The 19,098-nt window shown below is 36.9% G+C and overlaps 1 protein-coding gene across 2 annotated transcripts in view; it reads right to left on the reverse strand.

Annotated features, from left to right (window-relative positions):
- Positions 1-552: 552 nt before the first annotated feature.
- FIG4 (FIG4 phosphoinositide 5-phosphatase) overlaps positions 553-19,098 on the reverse strand; it is a 70,064-nt gene continuing 51,518 nt past the window's right edge. The window contains exons 22-24 of one of the 2 annotated variants that reach the window (XM_080586903.1): positions 17,773-17,862; positions 4,287-4,420; positions 3,503-3,617 (exon numbers count right to left, since the gene is read on the reverse strand). In XM_080586903.1, coding sequence (XP_080443029.1) covers positions 4,309-4,420; positions 17,773-17,862 — 202 coding nt within the window. In that variant the 3' untranslated portion in view covers positions 3,503-3,617; positions 4,287-4,308. Of the gene's footprint in view, positions 3,618-4,286; positions 4,421-17,772; positions 17,863-19,098 lie in introns of both variants that reach the window. The other variant, XM_080586902.1, reaches the window with a different exon arrangement.

Here is a 19,098-nt window from a genome sequence, read left to right on the forward strand (position 1 = left end):
GGCACATGGAGAATGAAATACCTTGAGAGAAGCTCCTGTTTCACCTTACTGTAAAACATAATGATCTGACAGGTCACATGCTTTGGGGTTTATTCTAGTAATGACTGGCCAGTCTGCGCAGGCCAGTGTAACCTTCCTAGGATCCTGTGCAAAAATCTCCAAAACTCAACACCAAAATGAGGAGCCACCTTAAATGTTATCTCAAAAGTAAGTACAGCTCTTTCACCTTCTCCCCTCTTGTAGCTGCAGTGGTGTGCACATTACAAGGATTGCATTTCAGGATCACGTTTGAGTCTTTCTGGAAAGGAATTTGAGTGAGAGAACAAAGACAGTGGGCTTTGCAAGTGGGAGCAAAACTCTCAAGGAGGTGAAAGTATCAACAAAAGTGCTGGGAGTAATTGCTCCTAAGGGCATGAGCATCAGTCTGAACAGGGTCACAGAACACAGCTTAAGCTTTTGGACTGGCATCAAGGAAACACGGGCTCAGAAATGGCAGTCCTAAACCTGTGGCTGTGCCTCCTCAATCAACAAGAAAAGAAACTTAAGTCATTATCTCCATGTGTACATTTTGGTATTTTATTTCAATGTAGTCTTCAAAGACACCAAACCAAATGAAATAAATTTTGGAGGAAAAAACACACATTTCTCTGAGAGATATTTCTCTTGTCCATACAGATTTATAACATTAAGATGTTAAAGATCATTAGCACTTAAGAGTCAAAAAAAGCACCTTGTTAGTCTTCATTGCCAACACAGCCCATTTTTTGTGTTACAAACAAAGGTATTTATTACTTTGCACACCCTTTCCTCAGCTTCTGAAGGGTAAACAGATTCAGAACTTCTCACATAGCTGACAACTGGAACTTTATATCGCAAGAACAGAATAAAGTAAGTACGCGCAAACCAGCATCTCTGGAATCCTTTGTGCAATTGAACTTGGGTGGGCAATGAACATATTCGCCTTTTAAATTAATGCTTTACATACATTAGGCTGCAGATATATTCAGACAGTTGAAAATTTGTAATTAATTTGTTAAGCTAGGAGTCCTTGTTTGTGTCTTGTTTCATTTTTTTAAACAAGCCTAGTAAATAGCTGACATCAGCACCCTGAAGTGTTCTTAGCAGCTGCAGTACACTCATCGCAGACCACACAAGCAAGCACCTGAAAATTAATGCCCAATCATTTTATCACATGAAGTAATGAACATGGCTTAAACCACAGCGAAAATTAGTGTTTTTGTGTTTGTTTCTTTTTAAAATCTTTTCTAACTGGAAGGAGAAACAAGAAGCAGCTATATATCCTAGAAGATTCAAGGGCATGCTGCTATAGGACTGTTATGGCACAAAAAGACACTGAAAAGACACAGATAATGGACTGAGATGCCATTAATCTCTCAAAATTGTAAAACCAAAACCCTTCAATCCTTTTTTGCTAATCAGTGTTTGAATTGCTAAAGCCTGAACATATTTTCTCTTAGAGCTGTAAAATTATTACAATTCCTGTATTTTGCAGCAACTTTAGCTGTTGAAAAAGGATGCATCTTTCACCTATCTGTGGTTAAGTGGTACTTTCAAGGACAGCTTTTATGAAATTCCAGTATCTATGAGCAACAAAAGTATAAGGAATGTGGTCATCTATAAAACATCCTTGGAAATAGTTTAAGTGCAGTAAGAAAAGCATGTATGTGTTTTGTTAGGATAAGGACTCCAGCTCCACATTTTTCCAAAGGAAACATTTATTCATAATGGACAGGAGAGTTTGTTACAGTTGTGCTGTGTTTTTATTTTTGTTTTTCCAGAGGAAAGAGGTTGCCAGTTGCAATGAAGTCTTAGCTGAAGTGTGCTTTCATTCTTGTACCTGCAAAAACACCTTAATTTCTCTCAAAACAATATTAATCAATTAACAAAAGAGAATGGACACCAACATTTTTTGGTAGCTTGAGGTACCACATTCTCTAACTGTCCGCATACAAATCATTTCCTGAAACACACAGACCCCACAAGAAACTCGAATCTTTTTGTTCACTGCATCTCTTTTTTCGCTGAATTACTGACAAAAATGCTACTGACTGCATGAGATATGCAAACATATGCAGAATACGTTTGCAGCATGCAGCCAAAAATCTGAAGTAGCTGCCTGCAAGTGACTTACTGTGAACACAAACGTGTACTCTGCATCTAGTACATGCAGTTGGCTGACATTCCCCGGGTAAGTTATTCAGAGTTAGTCCAGAAAATTCTGAAATATGGCCTGTACAAACACGTGGAATAACATGATCTATCAAGGATGCTGTTGTCGCTGTCAGTGTTCCTCAAGGCAAAGGGCTAGAAAGCAGTGTTGGGAATTTTAGATTGTAATTACAAGTCACAGGTTTTTGTATGTGTGTGTGTTTTATTCCTTATTTGAGAAAATGTTTTGACCAAAAGACCAAATTAAACAATCTGCTTCAAATACCTGATGCCTCTCCACTTCTTACATAGCACTGGACATGATGTTCAGTCTTCCCTAAGCCCAACTACTGCTTTCTCTTGCATGACTGTCCCAGCTGATCCAGTCTCTCTACACCACTTAGTGACACTGAGTTGCTGGGAGGCTGTAGGCTTATATCTGGAAGCATCTTACAGGAGGACGAATATGAGGATGGAAAGAATATGCTGCAAAAAGGGTAATGCCTGTCATACAGCAAAATGGTCTTGCATCCTCCAAAACTCTAAAGCCAAGAGTGCTCCCTCATTTACAATGTAGTCAGTGAGTGGTTCACCTCAGTGGCCTACTAAAAACCCACGATAATTATTCATGAGCTATTTTCACCCTGCGTGTAGCACAGATTTTGTAGCTACTAGAACCAGTGAAGTTAATTTGACACAGATTAGAGTTATAATGTTAGTCTAGATGCAAATTTTGATTTTTACATAAACCACACTTTTTTTTTTCTTTTGTTTAAGAAAGCAGCAAAGTGCAAGCAGTCATTTGGGCACTCAATTTGCTAAAAATCTCAAGAAATATCAGAAAACAATTGATTGTAAAAAAGATTGTTGTCATAGAACAAAGAGGAAGAAAAATATTCTATTCTGATTCTTATGTACAAATCATTTCATTTTGCTAGCAAACATAAGAATGTAAGTAATATAAAAACCTAAAGACACAATATTTTCTCTGCCATAAATCACTACATACCTGTCCGTTATTATAAGTGCTCAAATTATTCACTTAATCTCTTAAAATAACACTTTTCTCTTCCAGCTGAAGAGCAGATATTAAATCACTTCTTCTCCTGTAAAGCATGATACCATAAATGTGCAATAGCAAACCATAATAGATAGAATTGTTAGATAAATAAATTTATTATTGCAAAATAACAAAACTAGATTTCCTTTCTTAAATTATTTTTTATGACCTATCAGTACTGTAGACTTCACATGAGAATCCAGCTTGTATTTAGAGGTATCTGTTTCGAATGTACTCTCTGTACATGAGGAAGTCCTCTTTTCCCAGTGGCTGCATGTTTCCTTTTCCAGCCTGAATGTGCGCATGAAAAATCTCTATTGATTTCCTATCAGCTCTTGGAGGCTGGACTTCGTAAATATTATCTTGCGAAAAGGAAGAGATTGGTATTCTGGAAAAAAAAAAACACAAAAGATATTTGGAAGTTTAAGTAAAAAAAAAAAAAAGCATGGTTAAATAAGAGTATTTATTTTCCTTGAAATATATATATGAGAATCAATGAAAAGGTAACTTTGCACTTGATAATCTATTTACCTAGATTGTGAACACTACTGCAGACCTTGTAAGACCCGCTTTCCAAGTAGGGTAATTAGGTAAGATGTCACTAATCACATTAAGGATACTTTCTGTACTTCCCTCACTCTGTCCTCATTTTTTCATCCTTCCTCAGATCTGCTATGATCAGTAAGCACCCGAGCTGACCTGTGCCATACATTATAGCAGGTAACAGGAAAATGTTATTGAACTACCCACTTAGCAGCAATTATAACAACCAACTGATTATACTCTAAACCACCAAGCAGAAAGAAGTTAACAGATAAGAAATTTCCATCTAACTATAAGGAAACAGAAAACTTAGTACCAGCAACAGCACTCTCTATACACTGGGACAGCGGATATTTTATGAAAAAATATTTTCAATAGCTTCATATAATACAAGTTATCTTTGAATCCTAATATTTAAACCTTCTAATCTTATGAGAAATACATGCAGTCTGAAAGTTTACAAGAACCTGAGTATGTCAGACCTTTTCTAAGCACTGCTGTGAATCAGACTCACTCATAAGGTAGAAGCTGGTCTTTTAACTGCAACTCTTGAAAACTGCAACGCCGGCAGGTCGAAGGAAATGACTGTTTCCTCTCTGCTCCGGGCTCACAAGATCACATCTAGAACACCATGCCCACTTCAGGGCCCTCCAGTACAAGACAGACAATGAAACACTTGGGTAAGTTCAGCAAAAGCCAACAAGATGGTTAGAGAGCTGTAGGACATGACATGTGAGGAGAGGCTGCAAGTGCTGAGTTTGTTCAGTCCAGAGAAGAGAAGCTACGGCCAGCCTTATTGCCGTAGTCTCCAACTACCTAACGGGATGGTATAGATAGTATGCAACCAGACTATCCTTATCAGTGCATGATAAAAAGACAGATTTCAGAAAGGGCATACAAATTGCAATGTGAGATATTCTGGTTAAGTAGAAGGGAACTTTATTCCACTGTGAGGGGTGTCAGGCACTAAACTGGTTGCTCCGAGAGGCTGGAGAACCTTGCTCCTTAAGGATATTCAAAACTCAAGTGTACATGGTGCTGAGCAGCCTAATTTGGTCCTGATCCAATCCCTTGCTCAGAGGAGATGACCTCCAGGGTCCTTTCCAATTTATAATATTCTATGGCTCTAAGCCAAATTCTTCAGCAGTAATAATGCGTTCTCCACAATCAACTGCAAGGTAGTAACAAAACTATTTATACTCAATACATAATAAATGAATAAACTCTAAAAGTACCTGTGTAACAAATCATTTTCATTTTAAAGCACTTAGCTATTGTGAAAGCAGTATTCATAAATATACTATGTGCATTTCCCAGCAATATTTTACTAATTTATTTATAAAACACTCCCAGAGTTGAACAGTGTGGATGTTTTAACTGTTTGAGAGAAGATCAGTTTGGATTCTGCAACAGAATATTCAATGCCTAATACATTGACATCTGAAGGCAACCTATGCATTAACTTTTCCTTCTGTCAATACTACTTGATTTAGTGGAAATCTAATTTTGAAATGAACTCCAAGAAAAAAACTACCTGACAGAACTCTGAGTTACCTAGAACAGTGGATGCAATGCACATGTAAATCCTAAGCAGGAGAAATAAATCATTTATTGGTTATGAAAAAACTGACATACATGTTTTGAAGAGTTCTCCGAATCATCGGTTTAATATATTTTTAGTTTGTATTTCAGCTGGAAAAGCTTATTTAACTCTTTAGATAGCTATTAAAGTACATCTGCTTTATAAATACTCTCTGTAAATGATGCTGCCAAAGTATTCACTACAAGAGATACTGAACAATCCCTTCTCCAGTATATTCTCCCATATTTCAGCAAACAGGATTGAGAAACTACCTGAGGCAAAATTTGAAACTGGGCTACTGTTTCATGAGAAGTGATTTCCTTAGGTATTCACTGATTTTTCTAATGTCTCTCTGAGACTTATGGAATCCTTTGGGAATACGCTCTACTACTTGGCTGCGTCTGATGCTACGCTCCTTTCATTTGTGATTATGTGCCTTGGTTGCTCATAGCTCTTAGACTGAGAGAAATGGTGAACAGTCATTTGCCTCCTCCACATCACTATTACACAACTAAATGTATTTCATTTCTCCTCACACACTAGTTATTTTCTGATCAACCTTAGAATCTTGTCATTTATGGAGATTTCCAAGGCCTACTACATCCTCTTTGATAATGCATTGAGCAAAACTGCATTTAACACCTGAGATTTTTTTCAACTAGCTTTTTCATTTGTCACCTACTACTTTAGTTAACAAAGACAAAATTTCTAAAAACTTTACATTACTTAACAGTGTATTGGAATAATAGCCAGTGGCTGAAAAACAGCCAGAATGCTATTGTTATATATTGTATTAGCATATGCATACATTTTTGGACTACGAAATTACAGCTGCAACTTTCTGTCAAGGCCAACTATTTCCAAAAGTGAATATTAACCAGCCCAAATGCAAGGAAGATTCACATATATTAGCATCATTGCCACATTGCACAGAAACCACAGTCATGATTCACTCTCTGGGTGCTCTTCAAGAAACAAGAAGTTACTTCTGTGTCTGTAACTTCCTCTTTTAAAGGGGAAAAAACAGTGAATGGTGCTTTTGAAGAATTGGGACTCTCAAATGATGGCATAGCTCTTCTATAAATGAAATAACAGCGATGTTCTTCTACTTGTGCTATGACCATGAACTAATGTTTGCAAGGTCAATTTGGAAAAAGCCCCACTTATTCCCAATCAACTGGAAGAGAAGTTCGAAATAAAACTTTCAGTACAACAGCCAGTGAATATCAGCCATTCAAAACTACCCAACATTTATACTGTAATAGCAAACATTTGGTTTCCAGAGATGAAAAATAACAAGGCTACCTCTGAATTAAAACTTAGTCAAAACTGATAATTCCAGATTAAAAAAAAAAACACAACTAGAATGCAAAATTGACTTATCTTTCAAATCTCCATCACATAGATTTTAAGTTTGTGTTACAGAGGTGAAAAATTAAATTTCTGGCAAGAGATTAGGTCACATCAACATTTTTTTGTTTGCAAAAACAGAACATAATTTACTGTTTGCAGTTTGTAAGACAGCAAAAGTTAAAGGTTACCTATTTATTACATCTTGAATTGTTATGATAGCATGGTCTAACATTACTAGTATTTTTTATAACTTAAGTAGAAATACTACCACTTAATTGAAATAATTAATGAAAAAATAAATAACAAATTAATTAAATAAAATAAATAATAAAAATAATTGAAATAATTCATGAAGAGATGAAGTCACAAGAAAAAAACTCAAAACCTTGATTTTAAACAAGATGGGACTACAACAGAAATTTCCTTTCAAGCCCTTCTGACCATCTGAAACCAATCAAGTAATTTGTATTATACTCCCTTCCTATAAAATACAATAAATTGACTAGCAAGATGAAATACTTTTATAAAAAAAAGTGAAAAACAACTGCATAGATTCAATATAATAATGCAAAAAAATGTTTTTTATGACTTTTCTGGGAACTGAAGACAAACATTGGACTTGCAAAAGGTTTATACACATAAGCCATGATACTTCCTGATTTTATTGAGTTCTCAGCAAGTGTAGTGCAAAAATTTAAAACACGTATATTTGTGCTTTCTCTCTTGGGACTATGCTGAATGGCACAGAATATTGGTTGTTTAGTTGTTATAACTACAGCATCCAAATAGAACATGACATTTAACTGAAATCCAAGCCTTCCCCAATCCTTTCCCCGATTATTATTCAATGAAAGCTGCCTTAGAGGATACTGCACTCTTCATTTATAAATCTTAAAACCTGTAGTATTTATGTAACGCAATCCTAAGTGCACTGCACAGCTTTCATCGGAGAGGTCCACCCCTCATCTTACTGTCACTTCTGGACAACTACTCATCAGAGCTACAGACTCATTACATCAAAAACTGTCCTACTGCAGTCCTAGTGCATAACGAAGAACAGTCAGAAGAAGCAAGGCTGCTCTCAATGGTTTTCTCTTCTTTCAGAGGAGACAACTGTATGCTCCTCCCAAGATCTCTGAGAGGGAAAGGGGAAGTCATTCAAATAGATGTCCCTCAGATCTAAACACCAGGGAAGAAGAGTGAAGGGTGGAAAATTACACCTCTAATTTTTCTTCTTTGTTACTCTTACTGATTGTACACAGAGTTTGCTGTAAGGAAAATCGGTTAGTGCATTTCCAGTCTGGACTGCTCTTCCCAAAAGTAATCGATGCATCAGCCCCAGCCCCAAACTTCCACTGAAGCAAATCATGGAAACGTGCTTATTTCAGACTACAACCAGCTAATTTTCAGCAACATATCAAGAAACTCCTCTGACTTACATTGAACTTTAATAGTTACATGGGATGGTTGCAATTTAGTGTCTTAGTGACACCACTGTTGGCTGCAAAAGTGGCAGTACTAAAAATGAACCGAGACAGCTCTCTCTTTTTAGACACTTAACTGCACTACATGTACAATGCACATTTCTGTTGTATCTTTAAAACAGCAGAGCATATGAGCTGGCCAGCGCCAGCTCAGAGCTAATTGAACTTGGCTCTGTGCTCATATCATCTACACCATAACCGTACTTCGCCAGTTGGTCTAGCATTACTATAGTAAAGTGTGCGTTAAAAATTCCTGCTCTGCTCCATGTTCTATGTATAAAATATATTTTATCTGGGTGGAGAAATGGGAGGAAGTTTGATCCTAGGTCTCTTAGCAACATTACAGCGCACTCAAAAAGGTAAATGCAGTGTTTTAAAATTAAAATGTAATTGCCCATTCTTTATAATTTAATTACCAAATGCTTATCAATTTAATCATAAATTTGGTAGAAACTTTAAAATGCAGAGTTGTGTGGACAACTCCATTAGATGCTGCAATGTCTGATAAGTTAGATTTTACGTGTACTGTAATTGGAATAAAAATTTAGTGTAAACGGGGTAAAAAGGATTGTGCACAAAAGGCAGCACACTGTTGTTGGTGTAATAAGTGTTAAAATTATTCCTTAAATCACTAACTTCTGAAGCATTAGATATTAAAAAGTGATTGAAATGTAAATTCTGAGAAGTAATGCCTCTTATAGGAGAAATTACAACTAGTATTTCTTCAAGGGCCAATCACATGAGTTCCAAAGCAGATAAAATTCTGACCCAATTTTGAATACTGCAATTTAGTTTTGTTCAGCTATGATTACTACAGCTGAGAAAACAATCTAAAATCTATTCCTACTCTTAGAACAGTAGAGACAGAATAAGTGTTCACCTTTTAAGAGGTAAAGAAGAAAAACAAACAAATTACTAATTGCTGGTACTGTGGCTAGTAATTTCTGAAAATCATAGCCACTGCATATTGCTCAGGTCTGAGTTAGGCAGCTCTTGGTGTTGAACGTTAATATTTTTTGCAAGTTTCTCCAAGATCTGATTTTTGGAGCAATTTGTTTCTATGCTGATAGACATCACATCAGTTTCCCTAAGGAACCAGGAATCTATGGAGGGATAGATCTACTCTTGGTCTTAGGGCAAAAGATGTTACTCTGAAAGATGTTATGCTTGAAACATAAACCAAACTTAAACATAAACATTACTGCAAGTAACTTCAAGGTAAGACTCCGGTCCTTCCACGGTTGTAATTGTTTTAGAACCTGTATAAAAACCCCTTGTCTATGCAAAGGATTGTTTTCATGTTAAATTACATGAAAAATATTACACACTGCATGTTTTCAAATCTTACAATACTGTAATGCTCTGTCAAATTACAAATTGAAGGTCAGAATTCTCTGCAGGTGTTTTACAGATGTTCTAGGAAACCTAGTCAAAGTACACATCACTACAAGCAATACAGGAAACAAGACAAAAACCATTACCAACAAGGTCAGTTATAAAGTCACCAGTCATCCACGGTTTGGCTGCATACCTAAAATCAAGTTATATCTTACCAAGATGTAGAAAGATTTTGCTAAGTTGCATGATAGAAACATTCGTCTGTTCTAAAATTAAACATGTATAGCTAAAGAATCTGAAAAAAGTTAAGTCTTTCTGCACAGAATGAATTCTTGTTCTTCCTTATTTTAAATTGTATTGTGATTCCTGTCGAGGCTTCTTAATCTTAGAATTCTGTGGTACTATACTGGAATGTAAACTAATACTAAAATGTGTCTTTTTATGCTTTTCTTAAACAACACAAAGCTCTTATTTCAAAACAGTTGAAACTTCTGTAGATTTCACCCTCTGCAATCACACTCTCACCAAATCAGCGTTTTGTTTTATTTTTCATTAATAAATTGCATGAATAATATTGTGGAAATTCAATTTTTCTATTTTTTTTTCCCAGAGTGCTTGTTTCTTCTAAGCCTCACTAACATATTCCTCCAGTTGATTACAACACACTACCGTGGGTGTTTTTCAGTATTAATACCAAACACTATTCCATCTATATTTATATCTAGGTGCTTGTAAAGCAGACTGCTTTTCAAAGCACCCACAGCTTCTGCGGATATTTACCTAGCTTAAAGCATTCAAGCTGAACCTCTAGCAATGGCATTTAACATCAGAACACTGTAATAACTTAAAAATATCATTATCTAGCACCGAAAGATGATACCTACTCAAATGTAGCTGGCCTGCCCTAGTCTGCTAGAAACTGAACAGTTATTAAGCAAAACCAAAACATAACAAAACCCACTACACTAATTTGATGCTTTCTCTATTTATTGATTTGTTTCTAAAGACATGACATTTCTGAAGCACTTGTGAGTCAAAGTTACTTCCTTAGACTTGATGAAACTTGGGACAACCAAGTGTATTCTGAGCATTTAGTTACTTAAATCTCAATTTTCAACATGCTAAAAATGCTTTCAGAGAACTTCAGTTTCATGCATGCCAATTTTGATTAATAACCCCACAAGAAGCAATGGGCACAAACTGAAACACAGGAAGTTCCGTCTAAATATGAGGAGGCAATTCTTTACTGTGAGGGTGACAGAGGACTAGCACAAATTGCCCAGAAAGGTTGTGGGGTCTTCTTCTCTGGAAATATTCAAAACCTGCCTGGATGCCATCCTGCGCAATGTGCTCTAGGTGATCCTGCTCGGCAGGGGGGTTGGACTAGATGATCTTCAGAGGTCCCTCCCAACCTCAGCCATTCTGTGATGCTGTGATATTAGCTGTAAATGTTTATGGAGTGCTTGTATTATCCAGTCATTTAATTAAAGGCATTTATCTAACATTATTCAAGTAAAAATCTAATCTGATGAATAGGTTTAATAACTTAACAGTAGAGTCACAAAGGAGAGCATGTTATTTAGGACTAGACTATCATATATCCCTGAGAGATTTATATTTCTACGCCCTCCCGGTGAAAATTACACAGATAGGAATGCAAACTCCATGTTCTGAATGACAGCACCCTTGAAACGCAAAGAGTTAGAGCAGTTATTTTCATCCCGCTTGTGACCAGGCTTCATGGTGTTACCATCCCACTAAGAGTAGTATTGTCTCTACAGTAAGAGAAGATATGGTTATAGCAAACATACAGTTATAGCTTCAGTTTCAGCAAATATGTTTCACGCTTCAAAGAAGTGGCGCATGGACTGCTTAGCTCACAAGTACAACAGTCACCAGAAAGCCACAAGATTAGTTCTCCTCAAGTCTCTAAAGAGTATCTAAAGGAGACAAAGCATACTCTATTGCCTTGTTTGAATCCTAAGTAAATATATCTGACCTACAAAACTCTGGCAAATCTAGTTGTTTGTTTGTTTTCCATAAATGATATCCCCTTAAATTGCTTGCTGAGCTCTTGAAAGAGCCTTCAACAATTTTTTCCTTTATTAGGCACCATTCCCAACATACAACAAAATTTCAGTCAGTCTTCAGGAGGGGAGAGGACTGAAAAATAGGAAACTTCCTCTGTCCAACAGCATATACTACTGCAATTTGTTTCTTGCAGAGTTGACCAGTAGCAAAACCTGGACTGCATCACGGTCCCTTGATGCAAACTCTAACAGCATGCACAGTTTCAAAGGTTAGAGAAAGAAAAGACTCTTCACAGTTATACATCTAAATGACGATTTTACAGTCCAAATTAGAAGCATCTTCTCTAAAGTGCAGACAAGGAATTTGAGAGAAGGTTAGAACACCGGGTACAGAAGGGTGATCTTTGAGGCAAGATAATTTTTTGAAGTAGGGATGATTTATGCTGACCACACTAATTCAAAATTTAAAGATCCAATCAATACAGACGAACCAGGAGATAGGACAGGACAAAACAAGGCAGCTACCCAAAGAACTGACTCATGTACACACCAAAAACAAAAACAAACAAACAAAACAACAACAACAACAAAAGGCGGGGGGGGGGGGGGGAGGCGGGGAGAGAAGAGGTTGCCATCAAAAGGGACCTGGACAAGCTTGAGAAATGGGCCCATGTGAACCTAATGAGGTTCAACAAATCCAGGTACAAGCTGCCGCACCTGGGTCAGGGCAATCCCAGGCAGGAGTACAGACTGGGAGAAGAACTCACTGAGAGCAGCCCTGTGGAGAAAGACTTGGGCCTTCTGGTGGACAAAAGGCCTGCCATGAGCCAGCAGTGCGCGCTTGCAGCCCAGAAGACCAGCTGCATCCTGGGCTGCATCACAGAGGAGTGGCCAGCAGGTCAAGGGAGGTGATTGTGCCCCTCTGCTCTGCCCTTGTGAGGCCCCACTTGGAGTGCTGCAGCCAGCTCTGGGGCCCCAGGACAAAGATATGGACCTGTTAGAGGTCCAGAGGAGGGTCACAAAGATGATCAGAGGGCTGGGGCACCTCTCCTATGGAGAAAGGCTGAGAGAGCTGGGGGTGTTCAGCCTGGAGAAGAGAAGGCTCCAGGGAGACCTCATTGTGGCCTTTCAGTATTTAAAGGGGGCTTATAAAAAATATGGTGAGCAACTTTTTTACTCGGGCAGATAGCAAAAGGATAAGGGGAAACTGTTTTAAACTAAAAGAGGGGAGGATTTCGATTAGATGTTAGGAGGAAATTTCTTACTCAGAGGGTGGTGAGGCAGTGGCACAGGCTGCCCAGAGAAGCTGTGGATGCCCCATCCCTGCAGTTGCTCAAGGCCAGGTTGGATGGGCCCTGGGCAACCTGATATGGTGGGAGGTGTCCCTGCCCATGGCAGGGGGGTTGCAACTACATGATCTTTAAGGTCCCTTCCAACCCAAGCCATTCTGTGATTCTGTATGACAACAAGAACAAAAATCTGAATGATTTTGGAGCACCACACCAGAGGCTCACTATTAGATGTTGTCTCAGCAGCTCATTCTGCACATTCAAAATAAAAGGAGGAAAGAATCTAGTTAATAAATGAAGCACTGCGAGAGAAAGGGCATGATCCCTGGTCCACGATAGTACATACTGTACTACAGGAGTGAAAAGACTGTAGCTCTTACTGAAGCTATAGGAAATGCTCATTATTTTGTACGATCAGTACTTATAATGGAACCAACTAGTATAATTATTTCCAATATAAAAGAGAACAATGTATTACTCCTCAATAAATACTATACTCAAATGCATAGGGGAAAATACTATCCTTTGACTTATGCAGTATGTATGTAAGTCTACTAATAATTAGGCAAATGACAAGCAAGTTATTGAAGATGACACTACCTTAAGATTAATCAGGATATGAGCTTATAATTTCTAAAGTTACTTGTTGACTAATTATGAATGCACTTTACTTTTGCCTTTGTTCCCACAGCAGTGTCAAGAAACCATTTAGATATTCAGCAAAGGTTTCATGTAAAAAATAAATATACTAACCGTTCTTCAGATACCTTATTCATTTATTTCTGCTTTTCAACATAGGGACTGCCCCCCCCAAGAACTCCAAAGATTTAAATACATAGGAAGATGATACACTCAATAACAACTGTTTGTTTTGTGCAGTTATAAGGAAGTGATGCCATGTTTACTTAGCAAATTTAACAATTTTTTTTTCTAATCCTCCCAGAAACAGACCTTATATGAACAAATTCATATGGAATTACTGAATGAACAACACGATTGCTCTAAACAGAGGTAACCAGCTCTCAAAAGTAACAGTTTTCAAAAGTAGCTAGGGCTGTAAAACACTCCATTAGAATTACAAAATGTTCTGCTGTATTTTTACTTTAATATTTTAAAGTGACATTATCAGATTAAAAATACTCCAGTAAAGCATTCTATAAGTTAACAGAAATTGAAAATTACACATTTAATGTCAAGAGAATTTTGAAAACATGGGACTACATGATACATCTTTGAAGAAGGTCCATTTTTTAAAGATTTAAGGAGAACACAGCTCTGAACCATACTGCAGGTATCACTGAATTGTTCTCCTGCTTGAGCTTTATCAATGCCCTGCATAACAAAATAGGATAGTAGATATATATGCATTAATTAAAGTTGGTGTAAGCATTGTTGCTGTATTGCATAGGCCACAATGTACACAGGCACTGAAAACACCTTGTACCCTGATATATGCAACCAGCTAGCTGCTCTTCATTAAAGCATATCTACACTCTTCTCCAGAAGTGATACGGTGAATCAAAACACTCAATTCCTTGTTCAAGAGGAAATCAAATTTCTAGCACTCCTAGATTATTTTTATCACACTGCAGGGAGTACTAGGAAACTAGGTACAGGTGCATGGTGTCAGCCAACAGCAATTATACCACAGCACTCAACAAAGTCTTTCTTCAGATACACCATAATACATTGTACTAAAAGAATCACGTTTGTCCTTGTTCAAATGTCACTTTTTTGCTTCTAATCTATACTTGCAGTTTCTAAATTTAGGCCAGAAGCTTCTTTCTTCATTATTTCTACAGTGCATATTCACGTTCATAAATGTGCTAATAAAGTGTGCTCTACAAAATCGACTTGCCCCATAACAGTATATATGAAATCTAATCTACTGGCTCAAATACTTAAAAAGCATACCTTAAGTAATAGTAAGTTAAGAAACATTTATACTGGTTTTATGTAGTTGATACATACAAATGGCCACAAGATTTAAGGCTGTGAGCTCTTTTACAATCTAAAAAGGATGTAAATAAAAGATTTCCTTGAAAAGTGTGGAAATGACATAGATGCAAAAATTAATCATGCATAGGACATTTATATAACTGTATTCTATCTCACTGCTGATAAGAAAGTTTTAGACTGAGTACTTCATTTTACTATTAAAACGACTGGGGTTTAATTGCATTTTTATCTGCAAGGAACTACTGGAACTACATTTTAAAGTGTACCTAGCACCATTTTTTTTTGATTTTTTGAAGAACTACTGGAGAAATAAGGGAACATACAGCCCAACAAAATGCAAGTTGTGCCTCAGCTGCTGGTACTGAAAACTCTCTCTCAACCTAATCTTGAGCTTAATATGTTTATAACATTTTATGTCTAAGAGGTTAGTATTCTCCAAGGAAATTTCTGATTCAGAGCACCAATTCAAATATTAGCACACAGGAAGAAAGCTTCATTGTTCCAGTATTGAAGAACATGCTTTTAAAGAATGGCTGCATTTACGACTTTTTTTGAAAGAACATTCTGTTGCCATCCAAACAGTACTTCAAAGTTTTTAAGAAGTTGCAAAACTAAAGATTAAGTTGTTTTTTTTGTGTTTGTTTGTTTTTTAAGCTGTACAAACATAGACTTTTAGGAAAAAACAAACAAACAAACAAACAAACAAAACCAACTACCAGCTATAAAATACCATTTCCTCTCAGATCTGCACAGAAGAACAAGTTTGGTAGAGCTGGCAGAGAAAGATGAGCTGTATGATTTTAATAGGAGGAGTGACAGGAGGCACATATTTGCATGCTCTATGACTTTGACACTTCCACAATACAGATATGCAAGGAAATTACATTTGAGAAAAGAATAAAAAGAATGTCTGACTCCACCCATATGCCATCACAATTATATGCATGGACTCTCTTTATTGTGTTCATTTTACGGCAGTAGAGCATGGGGAACAATTTACTCTAAGTTAAGGGGGCAAGAAAGGAATCATAGGACGGCTCGCATTGGAAGGGACCTTAAAAACCATCCAGATCCAACCTACCTGCCATGGGCAGGAACACCACCCACTAGATCAGGTTGCTCAGGGCCTCATCCAACTTGGTCTTGAAGACCTCCAGGGATGGGGCATCCCAACCTGAATGATTGTCTCCTACAACTGTCAAAAACACACTGGGAGACTTTGCAATTACACAAACAGAATCACCTTTGTTCAAAGCAAAAATATTCCTACTGTTATAAAATGATTTCTTAATAACCGTTTCCTTCCAAAACACTCTGAGTTGTTCCTTCGTGTTTAAAAACAATTTTACAGTTTGCCAACCTAGCTTACTATTTTAATACCCATCAGGTGTAATTCATTATAAAACTACAGATATATTCATCTACAAAGTGTAAGCTTATTAATGATGAACGATGCACTGTGGTGCCATCAATTTAAATATATATAATATCAAATGACTAAGAACTGATATTAGGTAGTATTTGTCTTACACACAATAATAGATTCGTTCCATGGTATCCTGCTCCCTCATTAGACACCCACAGTCTTTATTCCTGCTCGGGCAAGAGCCATGTTCAGGCTTTCCCCACTTCATCAGCACCCAGGGAATGGACTAGAGGGAGTGCAGGAAACAAAGCTCATGTGTCTAAATCAGAGGATTGCTATAGAGGTCTGTAGTCCTATGGAGTGGCAGTGCTGTCAGGCAAGAGATCACGTACTCAGAAACAAAAGCAAGTAAAAGTCTGCCATGGTAAAACTTTAAGCAGCTTGCAGTACAGGGAGATTTCAACTGGGAATTTAGGAGCTGATCATCTAAATGTCAAGACCTGCATCAATAATAGTATGATTCTTGAATAACACCATGATCCAGTGTTTTTAGTATTAAGAAAAGATTCAAAGGATCTGTCCTATCACTAGAGGACATTCTTGTACAGGGATAATCAATCCATAATCACAAACAGTTACATTCCTTATTTCAGTGTAAATTAAAAAGGTGCACCTATTATAACTTGAATTTTATTTTTCAGCTTAACGGAAAATTAGAAGTAAAAAAGAATACATAGAAGTTATTCCATATAGCAGATATCCCTACAGAGTGATACTCCTACCATCCTACCTCAATTGTCTGGCTTTGTTGAATACGGCCCCCATATGAATCTTTTGGGATTAAAGTATTCAAGCAGTGTTTTGTTGACAGGAAGCATTTCAACCTTGATTTTCCCTTTCCTGAGGAAAATGTCGTGGATTTTAATTGCTCACATAACATTTATGCAGACTCAACATGCTCTTTTGTTGAAATGCACGGCATAGTGATTTAAGCTAGCACAGATCCTCTGACTTCAGTGACACAGATAGGCATTGAGTGTTCAAAACAAAGCAGGAATCCATTCCTCCCTACTCTTCCCAGCACTGGACCGTCCATCAGAAAAATAAAAATAGAAAAATATCCCATTTGACCTCCCAAGACTACTTAAATGCACATTAAAATAAATACAGGGCATTTGTAGCTTTCTTAGGACAAATAAACTCAAGGTTACTGCACACTAAACTCTGAATTACAATTTTGAAAGTTTTTTATGAAGCGAATATACGTCAACCAACCTCTTTCAAGCTACCTTTTTCAAAAGCAATTGTATAACCAAGCATATACTCAATAACTTCAGCATTTTATGTAGTGATAAATCATGAATGCTAAGAATTTAGAATGCAAAAATTTTGACACAACAAAACCTAAAAAATAAACAAGTTAAAAAACAACAACAAAAATGCACTAAGTTACAGGGGAGAAGTATGAACCTGATTCTTCACGCTATGTACTGAATCCTCAACAGAAGTATGTCTCTCTAACATCAAATTTACCAGATAATTTTTTAGGTCTAATGACAAAAGTAAATACAAAAAGACTAAAAGAAAAAGAATACTTACAAATTTATAACTCTATCCAAATGGAGTTTTGAGCAAAATTGCTGGCTGCTCTTGTCTGGTTTATGTTGACTCTGTCCCAGCTGAACAAATCTGTGAAAACCAGAAGAGAGGAGAGTACATTGAAGAAAATGAATGAACTATCCCCCAGAACTTCAACAGATGAAAGAAAGTGACACAAACAATGAGTCTTTAAGTAAAAATATGCAAGTCACTGATGAAAACCTACCCCGTGGTAAATAAGAGGGAGTTTTAAAACCTCACAACAGGTGCATGTGAATACTCAGCAGCTTCTTTTAGCTTGAAAAAAGTTTGCCTATTGAATTAATAATCACGTAGGAATTCAAGGGGCAGAAACAGGCCTCTGCTCCTACAAAACAGCCCTCAACAGTCACCTCCTATGTCTTCTCCAAAGCAATCAGTCAGTTGGGTAACCTATGGCAAAAGTCAACACAAGAGACAGAAAATCCCTCAAGTTTTAGATTTAAGTCAGCCCTCAGACAAACTCAGTCTAGTCCATTCAGGTGAAATGGTGTCGGTCCAGTTCACAAGCACAACCTTTTGGGAGAATTTCCCCATCTCCAAACGTTTGCTGGAAGACACCAAAGATGTAAAATACTGTAGGTTTTTTTTTGTCCTTTTTTTTTTTTCCTCTTGGTAATCAATTGGAAGGAAATAGAGAAGAAAAGTTAATTCCTAGTCTAATAAGACAAGTCAAAGGGTTTCAAATATATGAGTGTGTACTTAACTCACATTTGAACTCAATTTGTTCACTCTCTAAAACTGTGCTACTGAAGATGGAAGTCAATGTTAGTTGTGATCTTAATTCAATTTTCTAAGGCAGAGTTTGTTTTTAAATAGTAAACTGCCATTTAACTTAAAAATAGGTTTATTGCTCTATTTCAGAAATATTTACTTCATTTTAGCAGGGGGCAATAAACAGTGCAAAAGCAATTACAAGGAATAGTATCCAGAAGACAATGGAATAATACATTCCCAAACAACTGATTGTGGCTTTTCTTTCTGTTCCATTCAGATTCTATACTTTAGAACTAAAAGCATCAGAAAAATACAACATTACATTTCTAGATAGGAGAATTATCAGAGGAAATAGTTAACTATCTTCTAGCGCGGGAGTCTGCTATTGAACCAAAGTGAAAAAAAATGTTTATCTGAACACAAATAAGGACAAACTAAAGGTGTAAGTATTTTCATTAATTGCTTCAAATTATCCAATGTTCTGAAACATACAAGGCCCAAATCATTACAAGTAAGACATCAGTAAGATACCAGACTTCAGTAAGATACCATGCACAGCTGATCTGCAGT

Source organism: Anser brachyrhynchus (assembly GCF_964034855.1).
Source record: "Anser brachyrhynchus genome assembly, chromosome: 3".
Taxonomy (NCBI): Eukaryota; Metazoa; Chordata; class Aves; order Anseriformes; family Anatidae; genus Anser; species Anser brachyrhynchus.